This window comes from Trifolium pratense, linkage group LG1 (genome assembly GCF_020283565.1).
Source record: "Trifolium pratense cultivar HEN17-A07 linkage group LG1, ARS_RC_1.1, whole genome shotgun sequence".
Taxonomy (NCBI): domain Eukaryota; kingdom Viridiplantae; phylum Streptophyta; class Magnoliopsida; order Fabales; family Fabaceae; genus Trifolium; species Trifolium pratense.
In genome coordinates this window covers 10,828,944-10,847,220 of record NC_060059.1, presented here as the reverse complement: position 1 = coordinate 10,847,220, position 18,277 = coordinate 10,828,944, and the positions used below count along the sequence as shown (strand labels likewise).

The window sequence follows — 18,277 nt, the reverse complement described above, 5'->3', positions numbered from 1 at the left end:
ACCTGATCCTAAAATGAGAAAAATAGGTTCTAAGACCTCTGATTGTTTATTTATTGGTTATGCTGAACATAGTGCTGCATATAGATTTCTTGTTCTCAAAAGTGATGTGCTTTCTTGTAACATTATTATTGAAACTAAAAATGCAGAATTTTTGGAAAATATTTTTCCTCTTAAAGATGAAAGTGTTGTTCAGCAACCTCCATTAGAAATTGCAAGTGAAAATTCATGTAATGATTTAAGAAGAAGTAAAAGACAAAGAAAAGAGACATCCTTCGGAAGTGACTTTTATACATATCTTGTTGATGATGAACCTAAAAATTTTTATGAAGCAATTTCTTCTTCTGATGCAAAATTTTGGAAAGAAGCTATTAAAATTGAAATGGATTCAATTACTAGAAACCATACTTGGATTTTATCTGACTTACCTAAAGGAGCAAAAGTCATTGGTTGCAAATGGATTTTTAAGAAAAAATATTTACCGGATGGTTCTATTGAAAAATATAAAGCTAGATTAGTAGCTAAAGGTTTTACTCAAAAACAAAATATTGATTATTTTGATACTTTTGCTCCGGTAACCAGAATTGCATCAATTCGTGTTTTAATAGCTCTTGCTTCTATTTATAAACTAGTTATTCATCAGATGGATGTTAAAACATCCTTTTTAAATGGTGATTTAGAAGAAGAAATTTATATGTCACAACCCGAAGGATGTGTAGTTTCTGGCCAAGAAAATAAAGTGTGTAAACTTCTTAAATCATTATATGGTTTAAAACAAGCACCAAAGCAATGGCATGAGAAATTTAATCAAGTTTTGATTAGTGATGGTTTTTTATCTATTGAAGTTGATAAATGTGTATACACTAAATCTGTGAACAATGAATGTGTCATTATATGCTTATATGTTGACGACATGCTTATCTTTGGTACTTGTAATGATATTGTGATTAGAACCAAGTCCTTTCTTGCTTCTAAATTTGATATGAAAGATATGGGAGAGGCAAGTGTAATTTTGGGAGTTAAAATCATAAGGAAGGATGATAGTATAATACTATCTCAAGAACATTATGTTGAGAAACTTCTTAAAAAGTTTAATTATTATGATTGTAAGTCAGTGAGTACCCCTTATGATGTTAACTCTCAATTAAAAAAGAATAGAGGTGATCCTGTAAATCAAACTCAATATGCCCAAATTTTAGGGAGCTTACTGCATTTGATGAATTTCTCGCGACCCGACATTGCATATGCAGTAGGTAGATTGAGTAGATATACACACAGTCCTAATCAGGATCACTGGGAGGCACTTGCTAGAGTTTTGAAATATTTGAGAGGTACCATGAATTATGGTATAAAGTATAGTGGATTTCCCGCTGTATTAGAAGGATACAGTGATGCTAACTGGATCTCTGATTCAGATGAGACAAAATCTACTAGTGGTTATGTATTTACACTCGGTGGAGGTGCTATTGCATGGAGATCAGTCAAACAATCTATAATTGCTAGATCAACTATGGAATCAGAGTTTGTTGCTCTAGAATTGGCTGGTAGTGAGGCTGAGTGGTTAAGAAACCTATTAGCTAGTATTCCTTTAGGAATAAAACCAACTCCATCGGTGTCAATGCATTGTGATTGTCAATCGGCAATAGCCGTTGCAAAGAACAAATCGTTCAACGGTAAAAATAGACATATTCAATTGAGACATAATGTGGTAAAACAGCTGTTAAAGGATGGAATAATATCGATCGATTATGTGAAGTCAGAAGTGAACTTAGCTGATCCTCTGACAAAGCCCCTTGGGAGGAAAATTATTTGTGACACATCGAGGGGAATGGGACTTGAGCCAATTGAAATCAACAAGTGATAGGAACCCAACCTTTGTGATTGGAGATCCCATGAATAAGGTTCATATGGGTAAGAACAAGTTACTTGTTAGATCTGCTAGCACCAAAAATTAATTAACTAATTTTTGTTTTGGTCCTTTTCCTATGGTGTGAATGAGAAAGTGCTAGATACTGCATTATTGAGAGGATAAGCTGACATAGCTTTTAATGATTTTCATAGCCCTTATGGGTGGTGTATGATTTGCAGCATATACTTGATGAAATCACCTATATGAGTGTCAAGTGGGGCCGCTTGTATGAGATCTTGGCGAAATCTTTAGAGCACTCATGAATAAAACCAGGCACGCGCACGGCCTATTCGCGCAACACAGCGGCAACAGCAAGAACTGTGGGGGTGTAATGCGATTGATAGACCGCTAACATACGCTAAGTGTCATTGGTTCATATAGCTTGCTACACCAATGTCACTGTGTGTTATGTACTATCAGTCTAGGACTGGTTCATATAGCCTGCTACACCAGTTTGATGCATGCATCTACGATGTTAACTCAGAGAAAATTGTATTCATTCAACTTTTGAAATATCTTTTGAAATATGTGGGGGATTGTTGTGTTATTATTATTATTATTATAGTTTTCATTATAATAATAATTATATATATTTTAAAAGAAACACTATACATGTGTTATTTTACATGGTCAAGGCACGTTAATATATTTTCTGATGAGTAGGAACTGCTAATCTGATTCTTTGCCACAATTCTAGGAGACTACAACGTTACAATTATACATGACCATGTATATATATATACACATATCAGTGAGCATAGTAATAAGAGAGTAAAAAAAATACTGATGCGTAAAACCAAGTTCAATCATTCTCTTAAAAACCAGTTCTATTATTTCCTTCCCTCACATATTGTGTCTCTGAGTTAAACATCAACCTGTTACAAATTCATTCTTGCCAGTTCTGTTACCTCATTGAGAAGGGTCTGTTAAATCCTGGGGGGTTTGCGCTTAACCGCGGATAAATCCTTGAGGACAGTGCGTTCAGCACGTCTCAGATCAAATATTGTTCTTCTTGTTTTCTATTCTTTTCTTTGCAGGTTTGTTTCATAGACACAAGAAGCAGAGCCACAATAATCTTGCTTGCAGGTTCCTTATAACAACATCAGGAGCTTTGTAACATCGGCAGGTTCCTAATAACAACGCAGATTCGCCGCAACAAGGTAAATTAATCCAACAATATGTGCCTCTTTTTTCACAGAAATCCCTCCTGTTTATATAAAAATATCAAAAATTATATAAAAATATTAAAAATGACATCCTGAACAAAGTTGTGTCTGAATGTGAAGCATGTAAGCTCTCTGCAATGTATTTTGTGTTCCCTAAAGTTATTCAGACATGCCTTATGACAAACAGAGCAAACCTAATTAACATTAAATAGATGAATCATGAAGCGATATTTGAGGATAGTACCATACTCCATATGCTGGTCTAATCCATCGATAGGGATAGTAATAAGAAAATCTTGAGCATGTGTTGCTTGCAAACACCCAAAAATTGCTTTCTGTCTTGTGGTCATGTCAAACTTTCATGTCCCGGAGAATTTTACAAAATATAATACGCACCAAAACATGTTGGGCTTTAAAGAGAACGGTGTTCGTCCTAGTAAAATTGCTCAAGTCAAAACCATGAATTGTTTCATGAAGATCATTCTAAATACTGTCAAAATCAGGGTCCATATGCCACATATTGCACTATATAGGTAAAGAAGCTAATCTCCATTGGAGGTCCCCGAAGAAAGGACCTCCAGCCCCCACCATGTCTTCAATACCGCCCCTCGCAACTCTTTATCAAATAAAATGGTTGCCTCCTTCATGTGAATCAGTTGACACGTGCTTGGACCGAAAAAGTTTGACAATATTCATGCATGTGTTAAAAATTGTAGTTATTTTTTAAAAGAGAGAATGTGTTTTTCAACCGTAGTGAATCTAAATCTGACATTTCACCTATTCGGCGTATAACAAAAACAATTACGAGTTTAATACTCTAATCTGAACAAATCTTTTATTTTTTTAAAGAACAAATTTTATTTTTTAAATTATTTTATTATATCTATCTAATATTATGCCGTTTTATGCCTTTTTTTAACCTGGTATAATTTCTAAGTGGAATAGTAGTGGTTAAACTTTTGAGTTGTAAAAGACCATAATAGATGGCAATGTCCTCATTCAAAATAACCTTTAATAATTGAATCTAAGAACCTTTAATATTTCGTTGTTACATGAATTTTTAAATATAAGTCCCAAATTATAGAAAAGCAAAAAATAAACATAAAAGTTTTTTACAAAATTGAATACAATTTTTAATTAAATATGTACAAATGGTTTTTTTTTTATAAGACAAATGTTTTTTTTGGTAAGTATATGTACAAATGGTTAGTATTACTTAATTAGTCTCAATAAAAATATGAATTGTTTTTTTTAGGTAGGAATATGAATTGATTTTTAATAATTTAAGTACCATCCTATATAACTGATTTTTAATAAATGATAGGATTCGTTTGATCTACAAAATATAAGTACTGAACAGAATAGTACAGTACAAGACAAAACCATACAAGACAAAGTTTAAGGTGTTGAACAAATTTTGTCTTTATACGATATTTGGTGGACATAATGTTATTTTAGTATTTTAGACAATTTATGCGGAGGAAAAAAAGTTGTCCCGTGTATTATCTTTCTTATAATCATCAATTTATCAAAAATCAATTAACTTTGTCATTCTCCAAACAAATCATGCCAATAAAGGCAACCCCTTTGGCTTCACTTCAGTCCAGACACTCATTTTCCTACTCAAACAAAAACACTCAAATTCAAACTGAAACAACAAAACAAAACAAAACAAAATAACGTCTCTCATGCTCTCATTTGCCAAGTAACTCTCCTTGTTTGTTGTTTCTGTTATAGAAATGCTTATGAAGCTTCAACTCTTGTACACCCACACACCCATATTCACAATTGTAAACACTTACACAGACAAAGCAGAACAAGTTTCCAACAACACAGTTACAAAACAGATAATTCATCTCAAAAACGGTACAAGCATCGTTAAGCGCGTAGAAAAGAGTGGAGTTAGAAAAAATCAAGACACCCAGTTGAAGAAACAGTGTCCTGAGAAGAATTCAGATGATGGGGTTGTTCAAAAAACGAAAGGTGATATGCACACCAAGTGTTCGACGAAATGTGTCTCTTACGGTAGAATTATTCCTTCCATTTTGAAAGACTTGGATAGGGTTCAGGATGTTGAAGAAGCTTTAAGGCCGTGGGAAAACAAGATTGACAACAAGAAAAAGAGTATCATTTTGAAACAGCAGATGAAGTGGGATAGAGCTTTGGAAATTTTTAACTGGTTTGATGAAAATTCTCATGAATTGAATGTGAATCATTACAACATTATGATTTGGGTTCTTGGTAGAGCGCGTAAATGGACGCTTTTGGAGGGTTTGTGGAATCAGATGAAGGCAAGAGGGATTGTTGCTACCAATTCTACTTATGGAACTTTGATTGATGTTTATAGTAAAGCTGGACTTAGAGAAGGCGCGCTTTTCTGGCTTGAGACTATGCGTGTACAAAAGAACGAAGTTCGAAAAAATCAAGACACCCAGTTGAAGAAACGGTGTACTGAGAAGAATTCAGGTGATGGGGTTCTCGAAAAAAGGAAAATTGGTGTGTATACCAAGTGTTTGACGAAATCTGTCTCTTACGGCGGAATTATTCCTTTCATTTTGAAAGATTTGGATACGATTCAGGATGTTGAAGAGGCTTTAAGACCGTGGGAAGTTAAGATTAATAACAAGGAAAGGAGTATCATTTTGAAGCAGCAGATGAAGTGGGATAGAGCTTTTGAAATTTTTAACTGGTTTGATGAAAATTCTCATGAATTGAATGTGATTCATTACAATATTATGATTAGGATTCTTGGTAAAGCGCGCAAGTGGGCGGTTTTGGAGGGTTTGTGGAATCAGATGAATGCTAGAGGGATTGTTGCTACAAATTCTACTTATGGAACTTTGATTGATGTTTATAGTGAAGCTGGAGTTAGAGAAGACGCGCTTTTCTGGCTTGAGACTATGCTAGAACATGGTATTGAACCTGATGAGGTGACTATGGTGACTGTAGTTCAACTGTATAAGAAAGCAGGAGAGTTTCAGAAAGCTGAGGATTTTTTCAGAAAGTGGTCATTAGGTGAACCTTTGAGGCCAAATAATCATCATACGACGGATGCTCTGGAATTGGACGAGAGGACATCGTTTTTAAATGCTTCTTTTGGGTCACATACTTATAACACTTTGATTGATACATATGGAAAGGCTGGTCAGCTTAAAGAATCTTCGGAAACATTTGTTAAGATGCTTAAACAAGGCATCCCACCTACCAGGGTGACATTCAATACAATGATTCACATTTGTGGGAACCATGGACGGTTAGAAGAAGCAAGTTCACTTCTTCGGAAAATGGAAGAATTGCGATGCTCACCTGACACAAGGACCTATAATACTCTTATCTCTCTCCATACCAAGCATAACGATGTAGACATGGCCACAAAATATTTTAAAAGAATGAAGGAGTCCTGCCTTGAGCCAGATCATGTGAGTTACCGTACCCTCTTGTATGCATACTCAATAAGGAAAATGGTTCGTGAAGCAGAAGAGCTTATAACTGAGATGGATGAGAAGGGCCTTGAAATTGATCAGTTCACCCAGTCTGCTCTAACTCGGATGTACATCGAAGCAGGAATGCTTCAACAGTCCTTGTTATGGTTTCAGAGGTTTCATCTGGCTGGCAATATGACATCTGAGTGCTATGCTGCCAACATTGATGCATATGGGGAACAGGGACATATTTCGGAAGCTGAGAGAGTCTTCCTTTGGTGCCAAGAAAGGAAGAATCTCAGTGTCCTTGAGTTCAATGTGATGATTAAAGCTTATGGTATAGGGAAATGCTACGATAAAGCGTGTCAGTTGTTTGATAGTATGGATACACATGGTGTAGTTGCAGACAGATGCAGCTATAGTTCTCTCATACAAATTTTGGCCACTGCTGACCAGCCACACATTGCCAAACCTTATTTGAAAAAGATGCAGATGGCAGGATTAGTGACTAATTGCATCCCATACTGTGCTGTGATTTCCAGTTTTGTAAAATTAGGGCAATTGGAAATGGCAGAAGGTGTGTACAGGGAAATGATTAGACATGGTGTGAAACCTGATGATATAGTTTATGGGGTATTGATCAATGCTCTGTATGATGCTGGAAGGGTTAAAGAAGCCGTCAGTTATGCTGATGAAATGAAAAGATCTGGCTTGCCGGGGAATACAGTTATATATAATTCTCTGATTAAGTTATATACAAAAGTTGGCTACCTGAAAGAAGCACAAGAAACATACAAGTTGGTTCAATCATCAGAAGAAGGTCCTGCAGTATATTTGTCAAATTGTATGATCGATCTGTATACTAGACAATCTATGGTTGACCAAGCAAAAGAGATATTCGAGACCTTAAAGAAAAATGGAACTGCCAATGAGTTTTCCTTTGCAATGATGTTATGTTTGTACAAGAAAATTGAAAGGTTTGATGAAGCCGTTCAAATTGCAAACCAGATGAGAAAATTAGGACTTTTGACAGATTCATTAAGTTATAATAATGTGCTTGACCTGTATGCTACTGCTGGGAGACCCAAAGAAGCGGTAGAGACCTTCAAGGACATGGTAACAGGTTCCATTCAACTCGATGGTTGTAGTTTAAGATCACTTAGAAATCTTTTGCTTAGATACGGAGCATCAAGGCAAGCTGTTGACAAATTACAAGTATTGATGAAAAAGGATGCTTCCCATGGTTTGCAGGCATTGATGTCAGCACTCACAAGTCTGATTGAAATAGATGATTATGATAACGAATAGATATATCCTCTGCAACTGGTCTTCATTGACATTGCTTGGTCAGGCTTGCAAAGTTTGGTTGATGGATATGACAACGCCATCGGCATGACAGCATATTCGAATTTTGAAGTGCATTCTATATGGAAGATTGACATGATCCTGCGATCGGTATGCTTCATTTTGATCCAGTCTTACGGCTTAATAGGGCCAATAAGAATTTGGGTTGAAGCTATTGGTCGTGCGAATAGACAAGTTCCCTAAGGTGATCTATGAACTGGGCATGGATCGAAGACTGCCTTGTACTTGTGGCCAAAGGCAAACCAGGGAATTCTGAAGCCTTGACTTCTAACATAATTACAGTGAGAAGGAATCTAAAGAAGGCAAGCTCGATTCTTTAATATTTGGATGAACCATGCAATGAAGTGTAAATTAAAAAACAGTAGATATTTTTTGGACCTTTCTTGTATAAGTTGTTGTATATGTAAAATCGATAATTCTGTTTTGAGCTGGGAAAATCTTTGTTGAGTTTTGACTACTTGTTGGTAAGAGCTGGAACTGCCGCTAAATGGGCATTTTAAACGGGCATTTTAAACACGTTTGGTGAAGTGATTGTTTGGTTACACGTTTGAATGCTCAAACTCACTTCCAGGCCAGCATTGTTTCCTCCGCAACTTTTTAGAAACTTCAAGTCTTAGCTTCTGCATCAACGGGGTCTTTCATCGTGATTTGGCTCAACGTGCTGCAGTTCACAAAATAGTCACTATGTTTTTTTTTTGTAAGAGTCACTATGTTCTTTTATGACAATATAGACATGGGTAAATGTTAAAAAAAAAAAAATACAAAAAATGCTGTTAATTTATGTGTTTTTAGCTTAGCTCCTCCATATAACTTATTTATTATCATAAGTTATTTTCAATACCTACAACCTTACCCTTATTCCGTAATAAAAATGCAAGATTATTTTTGTTATTTCTAAATATGCATCATCTCTAACTAGCATTTCATTCTTTTTTCAATGCAATTGTTCATTTTAAGAATCTCTGATTAGCAAGTTAAAATAAAATATTTTTAAAATTGATAAACGGAATCTTACTTCTCTGTTTTTTTTTCTTATGATATCAAACTCACCCTCAATAAGGGTTGAAGTTTGACTGTCAATTTGTTGTTTTTGACCTTATAAATTATCTGTCTAAATGAGAATATATATAATTTAGCTTAACTCTGTACAATAACAAGATAATTTTATTTTAACAAGATCTGAAAAACAACATTACGATTGATGAAAAAAAACCAAGTATATAAACATCTTCAACCAACTGAACAAATAGAGAAGTATATAATGCTCACTAACACTCTTGAATTGCAATTAGTTAAAATCACTCAACTTAATCACTCATCTTAAAGGCCATCAACCATAAGTATCCAACTTGAAAAAAATTAAAATAATTATTTTTTAAAATTAGTAAGATTTTTTTTAACAATAGCATAATTAAAACCACATTCCCTTGAAAGGACCAGACAAACTTTATGTGTCAACAATTTCTCACTAATTTGGAGGGTAAAAATTGTTCCAAATGTCTAAATTATCATTGTTATTGCAATAAATGACAATCACAAATCTTTCCACTCTACTACCTACAGATTTAATCTCTCTCGCTATGGTTACATATTGATGCCTTCTGTCACGAAAAAATAAGCAAAAATAACAGTGGTGAAGCCCCACTCTCTAATCAAGGTTCAGTGAAAGAAAACTAGATTCATCCACACTAATAACCACCCATGCCACCCATGCCGCCCATGCCACCAGGCATAGCAGAACCATCTTTATCGTCACTTGGGAGATCAGACACAATAGCTTCAGTTGTTGTCATTAAAGATGACACACTGCAGGAAAATGGAGGTTAGTAAATGCAATATATAACATATCAATAAACATCTCTATATTCAATGCAAATTTCTTAATATCGTACCTGGCTGCGTCAACCAAGGCGGTCCTAATCACCTTCAATGGATCAATTATTCCAGCTTTAACCATATCAACATATTCACCTAAGCATACAAAAAAGTTGACACTAGAATAAGTAGTAGTAATAATATATACCGTAATATAAAAGGAACTCCAAAAGTAACCGCTAGAAACTACAAATTTTGATCGGTCACTTTTCTTTATAAATTTTCTCTTGGTAACACAATTCTTTTCCCAATTTAAATCAATACCATAATTAAAGGAAACTACAAAAGTATCTACAACTTTTGATCGGGGACATTTTTAGTACATATTTGTCCTCAACAGCACAGTTCTTTGCCAAAATTATATTTAAAAACTTATACTACTCCCGTTTTGAATATAAGCAAAAACCAACATTCTAGGTTCATTGAATAAAGCATGTACCTGGATGTATCCGGACCATAAAATGATCCAGATACATGCTTTATTCAATGAACCTAGAAAGTTGTTTTTTGCGTATATTCAAAACCGGAGGGAGTAATACACAAGGAGCACTGACCTTTGGCGGCATCGTACCCAAGATCAGGATTATCCTGTTCCAATAGTTTACCAACAACAACAGCCCCCTCAACTCCAGCATTTGATGCAATTGTGTGCACAGGTGTCTGCATTTTTTGTTATAACATGTAAAAGAGTGAGCAACTACATTGGAACTTAAGTTAAAAACATACTGTGGCTTAAATGCTAATTCAGCTCAAAATATTGCAGGATGAGGCCAAAAATGAAACAGTAAACAAAGAGAAAGAACAATCTGTTGAGTGGAGCGTTGACAAAACAAGCTACTATGGATGGTCTAAACCTAAAGCATGTGAAACTGCAAAAAATACTAACCTTCAAAGCATTTTGAATAATCTGGACACCTATCTTCTGATCAAAATTGGCAGTTGGAAGCTTACTTAACTCATTTGACGCATAAAGAAGAGCAACACCACCGCCTGTGAAAAAACATATGTTTATCAGATATGATTGGAGAATGTAGAACTACGCATACGAATGTCAGTGTTAATAAATTACCAGGTACTATGCCCTCTTCTACAGCTGCCTTGGTTGCATTTAAGGCATCTGTCACTCTATCCTTTCTCTCACCAACTTCAGCCTCACTGGCTCCTCCAATCTGCAATAGTCAAGTTTCAGATGTCAGTTTTATCACAAAAAACCTTGAGATGCTTAACAGGTAATAAAAAATCATAAGTAAGCAAAGGCAACTTAGATAAGGATATGCACCTTAAGCACAGCAACACCACCAGAAAGCTTGGCCAATCTTTCCTGTAATTTCTCCTTGTCATAATCTGAAGTACTGTTTTCAACTGCCGACCTAATCTGTAAATCAAAACCCATCACATGAAACAAGTCAGAAGAAACATCAATGAAAAACCAGGCCTATTTCTATATGAAAATGGTAAAATCAAATTGAATAGGAGATTCAAACAAACCTGCTCACATCTTTCCTCGATAGCTTTCTTATCACCGGCACCGTCAAGAATGACAGTGTCATCTTTGGAAATTGTAATCTAAAAGATTAAGAAACTTAGTTTAGGTTGTCTAAATTTATTTGACCTTGTATATATTATAATGCTAAAAATGTAAAGGAATTAGTGAAAAATTAATTTGAGTGAATGCAAATCACTCAAGGAAAGTCTGCATCCTTTTACCAAAACCAAAAATTCATGAACATTAACCAAGAAAGAGGACCAAAACCCAACCGTGCATTAAAATTAACAATTAAGCAAAATCGTTACCTTTTTGCAAGAGCCAAACATTTCCAGATCCACTTTCTCAAGATTGTGGCCGAGGTCTTCAGTGATAAGCTGAGCATAGATAAAACATCATCAATCGGTTTATAAGATTGAAGGGAATACGGCAGTATTGTAAAAAAAAAAGATTGAAGGGAATACAGCAGTTGCCTTATTGTGAATAGATAACTTACTTGACCTCCTGTTAGAACAGCAAGATCCTGGAGACCAGATTTCCGATTTTCACCAAAACCAGGAGCTTTGATGGCACATACCTAAGAGTAAGACCATGCAACAAATACCAAATCAAATAAGCAAAACTAAGAATCCAAAATTGTAAAGTACCTAAGAACTAATATGCTACAGATAGGGAAAACAAACCTTCATTCCAGCGCGAAGCTTATTTAAGATAAGAATTGAAAGGGCTTCACTTTCCACATCTTCAGCAACAATCAATAAAGGTCTTTGTTTCTGGTGATGAGGAAGTGTCGGTCAATATCATATAAATATTTAAAATTCAATGCAATATGATGAATATAGTATTACTTACTTTCAAAGCTAACTCTAATACTTTAACTATGGCATTTATATTTGAGATTTTCTTTTCGTGGATTATGATGAGGGGATCCTCAAGTTCCTGTAGACACACATAGATGACATTAATAGACATGATATATCAGCAAAAAAAAAAAGACAAATTCAAGACATTGGTGTTTTAGAAAGCATAGTACATCACAGCCAGACCCAAATAAAGCAGGATCATGGTACCAGTGCGATAACATATGGAATACATGAAATTTTGAAATTCAGGATACTATACGGCCTAGATACGTTGACAACATTTTTTATAATAAAAATTATATATATGTAAAATACTTGTAAAGAAGATCCATTGACCATTCTTTGTTAACATATAATTATAATTTTAGATGTGCTTAACTGATATGATACACACACAGACACAAACTCATACCATACAAATAGAAATGCTCAAAAGTAACACCCAGAAAAAGTTTGAGATGCCAGAATAGTTTGAGAGGAAAAAACAACTGAAATGGAAAAAGAGCTGAACGTAAAGAACATGCAGTAAAGTCAGAAAACAGAGCAGAAACGGAAAACATAGACATGGAGAACAGAAAGGCAAGTGCATGTGCACTTCTGGATGAAAAAATGTGATTGGGGAGGGTTGAAGTTTGAAAATGAGAAGCTGAATACGGTTTCAATTCTCTTGAAAAAAGAGAATGAAACACAAAAATCTAGAAGCCCCGACAAGAGCAGTTACGTTTTTTTTTTCTCCATAAAAACAAGCATATGGTGAACTAACGAAAGGGGCAAAGCGTGGTTTCTAATGACCTTAAAAGTCACAAGCATGAGAGGCCTCCTATCCAAGGTGGGATTAGAGGCCACGAAGCCTGAAACTGAAAAGCAGAACACCATGTCCAGAGAATGGCAGATGTGTGATGCAACAAGATGACTACTCAAAAGCTTGCTAGAAAGTAATATTTACAAAAAAAATTAATGCTGCATAGAGGCATCAATAGAGAACATACACATTTCTGATTCTTCTGGTTTGTTATGAAATACGGAGAAATATAGCCTCGGTCGAGCTTCATTCCTTCAACAACTTCCAACTCGTTGTGCAATGTCTTGCCATCCTGGAACAGCTCAAAAGTTAGATCCCAGCATATCAGAGTGCATGTCATAAATATTCAAACATGAACACCTTTGAAGGATAATAGGGATGAAAATAAATGGTTAAATATATGATGTTTAGAGAATAATGAGGAAAAATCAAGAGAAGTGGGACGTCTAGTGTACATTATTATATTAAGATAAGCATTACAGGAATAACATGCCGTCCCTGGATCAATGAAACATGTATAACCCAGATATAAATGATATTATTTGCAAAATGAGCATACAAAAACTTACTGCGATTGTGATTACGCCTTCTTTGCCAACTTTCTCCATAGCTTTTGCAATCAACTCACCAATTTCTCTGTCACCATTAGCAGATATCGTCCCAACCTATCATTGCAAAATTTAAAATATTAAGTTCACCAATAACTCATGACTCACAGTTCTTGTTGCTCTCTCCATCTCCTACAATATTGCCTATCACTTATTCGCTCTAACTATGCTCTAACTATACACTAACCTGGGCTATTTCTTCAGATGTGCTAATCATCCGAGCTCTGCTTTTCAGGCTTGTCACCACAGCATCAACAGCCATATTTATACCTCGCCTCAGGTCCATTGCATTCATTCCAGCTGCAACTGATTTGCACCCTTCCGTAAATATTGCTCGAGTAAGAATTGTAGCACATGTAGTTCCTGCCAAAATTTAGACAACTCATTACACAGTCAAATGACAGCAATAAAACAGATGCAGAATATCAGCATGTCAAATGCAACAGTATTCAGATTAAGATTTAGATTTCAACTTCCAACATCTATACTATGTCTTAGGGATAAAACCAGATCAATGGTGTAGATTTACAAGAAAGTATAATCTTCCTCTGATTAAACAGCTTACCATCACCAGCCACATCATTGGTAGCATTTGCAACCTGCTTTACAAGACTGGCACCAATATTCTTAACTTTATCCTTGAACTCAATGCTCTTAGCAACAGTTACTCCGTCTTTTGTCACTTTAGGAGCACCATAACTTTGCTCAATCACCACATTACGGCCCTAAAAACAGGAGAAACACAACGATGGCAATCATGATCAACATCAATTAATCAATTAAATAAAGGGACTAAAAATAGATAATTTGATATCTTCCATTCTTACAATCATAATTGGTGCTCACACCTCTTGATAAGAATTAACATATCTGCATGATTGAATAAACGAAATTGAAGATTTTCTTAGTTACCTTAGGACCCATGGTTACTTTAACTGCCTCAGCAAGATCTTCGACACCCTTAAGCATCAAAGCCCGAGCCTCCACACCAAATTTGATCTCTTTTGCCGCATAATTTCTACTCCATGCCACCCTACTTCCAATCTATGCAACACAAATTAGAAAGAAAAAACATCAGATATTAATTAAAGATTAAAGAAATTACTAATCTCAAAGCAACACAAAAACAAATGCTATTTAAGCAACAATGTTTCACCTGATTAACATTGCTCCTAGCAATCCTACATCAAAAACCACAATAATTTACAGTTAGAGCCAATCAAGATAATTTAATATCCAATAACAAAATATGTCAAATGCAAAAGTAAACAATCAATGAAAAAAGCTATAATTTTTATCCGTTTTCAATAATTTTCTTAGCGACCCATATGAACAATTTTAAAAAAGAATAAAAATTGAATTGAATCGAACTGAAGTATGTAAAAGGGTAATTGAAAAGGTCTCTAAAATCAAAAGATGACACTGCCATTGATGACTTACCGAGCTTTAGAGGCAATTGAAGTAGCAAAACGATACATGATGTGATTGAATTGAGTAAAGGGTAACTGAGAAAACAAAGTACAGATGAAATTGCAGAGACTGACGTTGAGGGAAGAAGAAGAAGAAGAAGAACACTGCAGTACTGCACAAATAATTCCTTTTGAAGAAAAGGGAAGTGTTTGTAAGAAGCAGCTTTTAGGGTTTAGGGTTTTAAGCTTAATATTGTTTTCTTTTGCTATTTTTACCTCTAATAAGTTTTAAGTTCTCACTTTTGACCCCTTTTTATTTCTTTAGGTTAGGAGCCCTATTGCCTATATTGAAAACTTTTTTCTCCTATTTCAACTTTGGCATTATTATATTTTAAAGGAAAATATTAGTAGGATCTTCGCGATAATTATTATATTTTACTTACCCTCATCAGTTTATTGAATATGTATAAATTTAATTGGATTCTCTTAATTAATATATTAATTTAGTCGACAAAATATATAAAATTGTCAACAATGAATAACGTTTGTTTATTTTTCAATTAAATATCGAATATATTAATTTTGCGTTTTCCAATTGTAAGTAAAAAAAAAAAACATGTTTATCAAGTGGGTACTAGCGATCCCATTACCAATCAAGCCTGCGTCTTATTAAATTGGGGAAAATTCAAACTTGAATCCAAATCTAGTCAATTCAACTTTTTCTCATCAAAGTTGATTCGATTTCAGGTGGATACTCACAATTACGAGTTCTATTGGCAAACGTAGCTTTAACCTATATTCGATCTATCTCAAAATATAAGGAAAATTTGGTTTAAAAGAGATTGTGTGTGTTTGGTTCAAATTTTGAACCAAATACATAAACTCTCTTCGACTCGTTACTTATAATTTGGGACAGGGGGAATATATGTAGGCATGACAGTATAACCCATACACGTGGGTACCCATCCACCCTAACCGATTTAGACGTAGAAAATTTGAATTGACTGGGTTGGGGGTTTTCCCGATTTTAAAACACAAGAGTGAGGCGATTATTGGGGACATTTGTTACCCACCCTGAATTCGTTCCTGAATCAGGTCTGCTTATATCGAATCACATTTTACCTGTCTTAATTTAGAAACCCTTAAACAAACTCTTAAATTACATTCATATGTTTAACAAATATTTTAATTTTTTTTTTGACAGGAAAATATTTTAAACTTCTAAATACTTTGATTCAATATTTTCTATCTTAATATAATAATTCATTTTGCTTGAAAAAATTATAATAATAATCCATTTTGTGTGGCCATGTGCACGTGTATTTTGCTATTTTGCAATATTGTATAGATAATAATAAATGTTGCTAAAAATTGTACGTCCTTATGTTTTTCTTTTTTTTTTTTATATATTTCATTTCATGTTTCTCTTGTCAAACTATACATGATAAATAGTTTCGCTAATTTAAGAAATAGATTGTTATTACCTGATTAATTAGTAAAATGAAGAATGTCACATATCTAAACACAACACAAATATTTGTTAAGGTTAAATATCTTTTAAATCCATACGTTTCGGTGGATTTCTAAAAATAATCCCTACGTTTTTTAGAGTATATTTTTTTTTTACTAAAACAACGATATTCATTCATTCCAATAATCAATAGAGTACATCTGATACAAATACAAATTCAACATAGCTAAAAACAAAAAGGATGAATCTGCGAACAAACTCACAGCATCCAAGTTAATAGCATACAACAACAAAATCCCTACAAATAATCTGATAAAATTAAAGTAACCGGAACGTCGAAGCTTTCGGATCTGAAACGTTGAGACACAAATCATTGATTGAATCTGCAATTGATTGAAGATGATCTTTCGATATGAACTAAACGAACACCGCAACAAAGACGGGAAAATCAAACACGCCGTACCAAGAAGACGACCAACACAAACGCCGCACTCGTCGGCGAAATCACAAATACAAAAGGAAAAAACTAATCTATGTGAAAATCACTTATTTAGATTAAGAAGGCAATAAAAAAAGATACATAGGGGTGATTTTAGGGCAAAAATGACCTAAAACCACCCCCTTACCGGTAGAGGAAGATGAGAACTCAAGGTGAAAAATTTAGGGTCGACTGTTTGTTACCACGAGAGAGAGGGAGAGAGAGAGAACTCGGTCAAAGTGAATTAGCAGAGCTATGTCTCTTTTATAGTATATTTTTAGTTCCTCACATTTTTGTCGTTTCCAACATTGGTCCTTAATATTAAATTTTGGTTGATTGAACAGACGGAAAATGCCTCATAAATACCACACATACTTATTTAATGCTTACTTTTTGCGCGCCCACATCATTAAACAAATGTGAAAAAGATGAACGTTAAACAAATGTTAGATTATGTCATGTTCCAATACCATTTAAGCCAAGGTATGTAACTCTTTCAAACCATTTTCTTTGTGTTAGTGATTTCCCGCTTAGTTCTTCGTTGCCTGTGTGCACTGAGGAGTTGGTTCTATTGAGTTTTTCTCATGTGTATGCTCTGATTATGTGCTTTTGTTTTATGGTTTTGTTGGATCTTTGGTCTTTGGGTGTAGTCGTTGTATTGTATGTGTTTTGTAATTCAATTATATGCTCATATTTTTTTTGTAATTTGCTACTTAAATAGCGGAAGGGAGGGGTGAAATTACTTAAAAATTACTCATTTTATAACGTCCGTTACTTAAGTAGCAGAAGAGTAAAATGGGAAGCACAAAAGGCACACGAGTAACCGGTAGGGTGTCAAAAGTAAAACTCAGCAAATAAACGTAATAAACTCGTTGGAAGCGTTTTCAGAAAGAAAAAAAATAGTAAGGAGCAGGAAGTTGAAGAACAAGTTGTCGTAACTCCACCATTCACTCGTTCTATACCATTTAAGCTAAGGTATGTAATCTTTCACACCATTTTCTTAGATTTTCCCTTTGGTTATTCTTTCAAACCATGTTCTGCTAAGTTGGGTGATGTTGTTTCTTGGTTTTGTTGGATCGTTTGTCTTTGGATGTAGTAGCTGTATTGTGTGTGTTTTGTAATATGGTTTCTTTTGGTTGGATTAGTGCACCCCTAATGCTCCATTTTAATATATAAACTGAAATCCATTTTCGAATTTCAGAGAGCTTGAATCTGACCATTTTTGTTTTTGCGACTAGTTTGATGGAAGGGTTTCCCTACACATCTCCAAGAATGGATATTACTCCTTGGATTGGAGCATCTGAAGCCGATGCTTATGGAATGCTTCATCGCCCTCATGCTCATGTGACTCTTCGTTCTTTAAGATTTTTTTTTTTTCTCTTTTGTATTAATAGATGTTATGTTTTGCTTGTGTGCTACATTTGTG

The 18,277-nt window shown here is 34.6% G+C and overlaps 2 protein-coding genes across 2 annotated transcripts; one reads left to right on the top strand and one right to left on the bottom strand.

Moving 5' to 3' along the window:
- The first annotated feature begins 4,619 nt into the window (after window positions 1–4,619).
- LOC123913890 (pentatricopeptide repeat-containing protein At3g23020-like) lies at window positions 4,620–8,294 on the top strand. The gene has a single exon (XM_045964831.1). The coding sequence runs from the start codon at window positions 4,812–4,814 to the stop codon at window positions 7,800–7,802; it is 2,991 nt and encodes a 996-aa protein (XP_045820787.1). The 5' UTR covers window positions 4,620–4,811; the 3' UTR covers window positions 7,803–8,294.
- A 1,017-nt stretch (window positions 8,295–9,311) lies between these two features.
- LOC123913817 (chaperonin CPN60-2, mitochondrial-like) lies at window positions 9,312–15,182 on the bottom strand. Its single transcript, XM_045964718.1, has 18 exons — window positions 14,934–15,182; window positions 14,650–14,674; window positions 14,406–14,537; window positions 14,059–14,218; window positions 13,681–13,856; window positions 13,455–13,550; window positions 13,073–13,177; window positions 12,073–12,159; window positions 11,904–11,993; window positions 11,717–11,797; window positions 11,529–11,597; window positions 11,223–11,300; window positions 11,014–11,109; window positions 10,804–10,903; window positions 10,621–10,724; window positions 10,289–10,394; window positions 9,752–9,830; window positions 9,312–9,665 (listed from the first exon to the last, which is right to left on the bottom strand). Exons 1-18 carry the CDS (start codon window positions 14,969–14,971, stop codon window positions 9,548–9,550), a joined length of 1,740 nt encoding a protein of 579 aa, XP_045820674.1. The 5' UTR covers window positions 14,972–15,182; the 3' UTR covers window positions 9,312–9,547.
- Window positions 15,183–18,277: the final 3,095 nt, after the last annotated feature.

Coding starts and splice junctions, on each gene's coding strand:
- LOC123913817 (XM_045964718.1), bottom strand. CDS start 14,971: ATGTATCGTTTTGCTACTTCAATTGCCTCTAAAGCTCG. Junction 14,219..14,405: donor AAGTAACCATGGGTCCTAAG/GTAACTAAGAAA, acceptor TCCTGTTTTTAG/GGCCGTAATGTGGTGATTGA. Junction 10,725..10,803: donor AGAAGAGGGCATAGTACCTG/GTAATTTATTAA, acceptor GTTTTTTCACAG/GCGGTGGTGTTGCTCTTCTT.
- LOC123913890 (XM_045964831.1), top strand. CDS start 4,812: ATGCTTATGAAGCTTCAACTCTTGTACACCCACACACCCATATTCACA.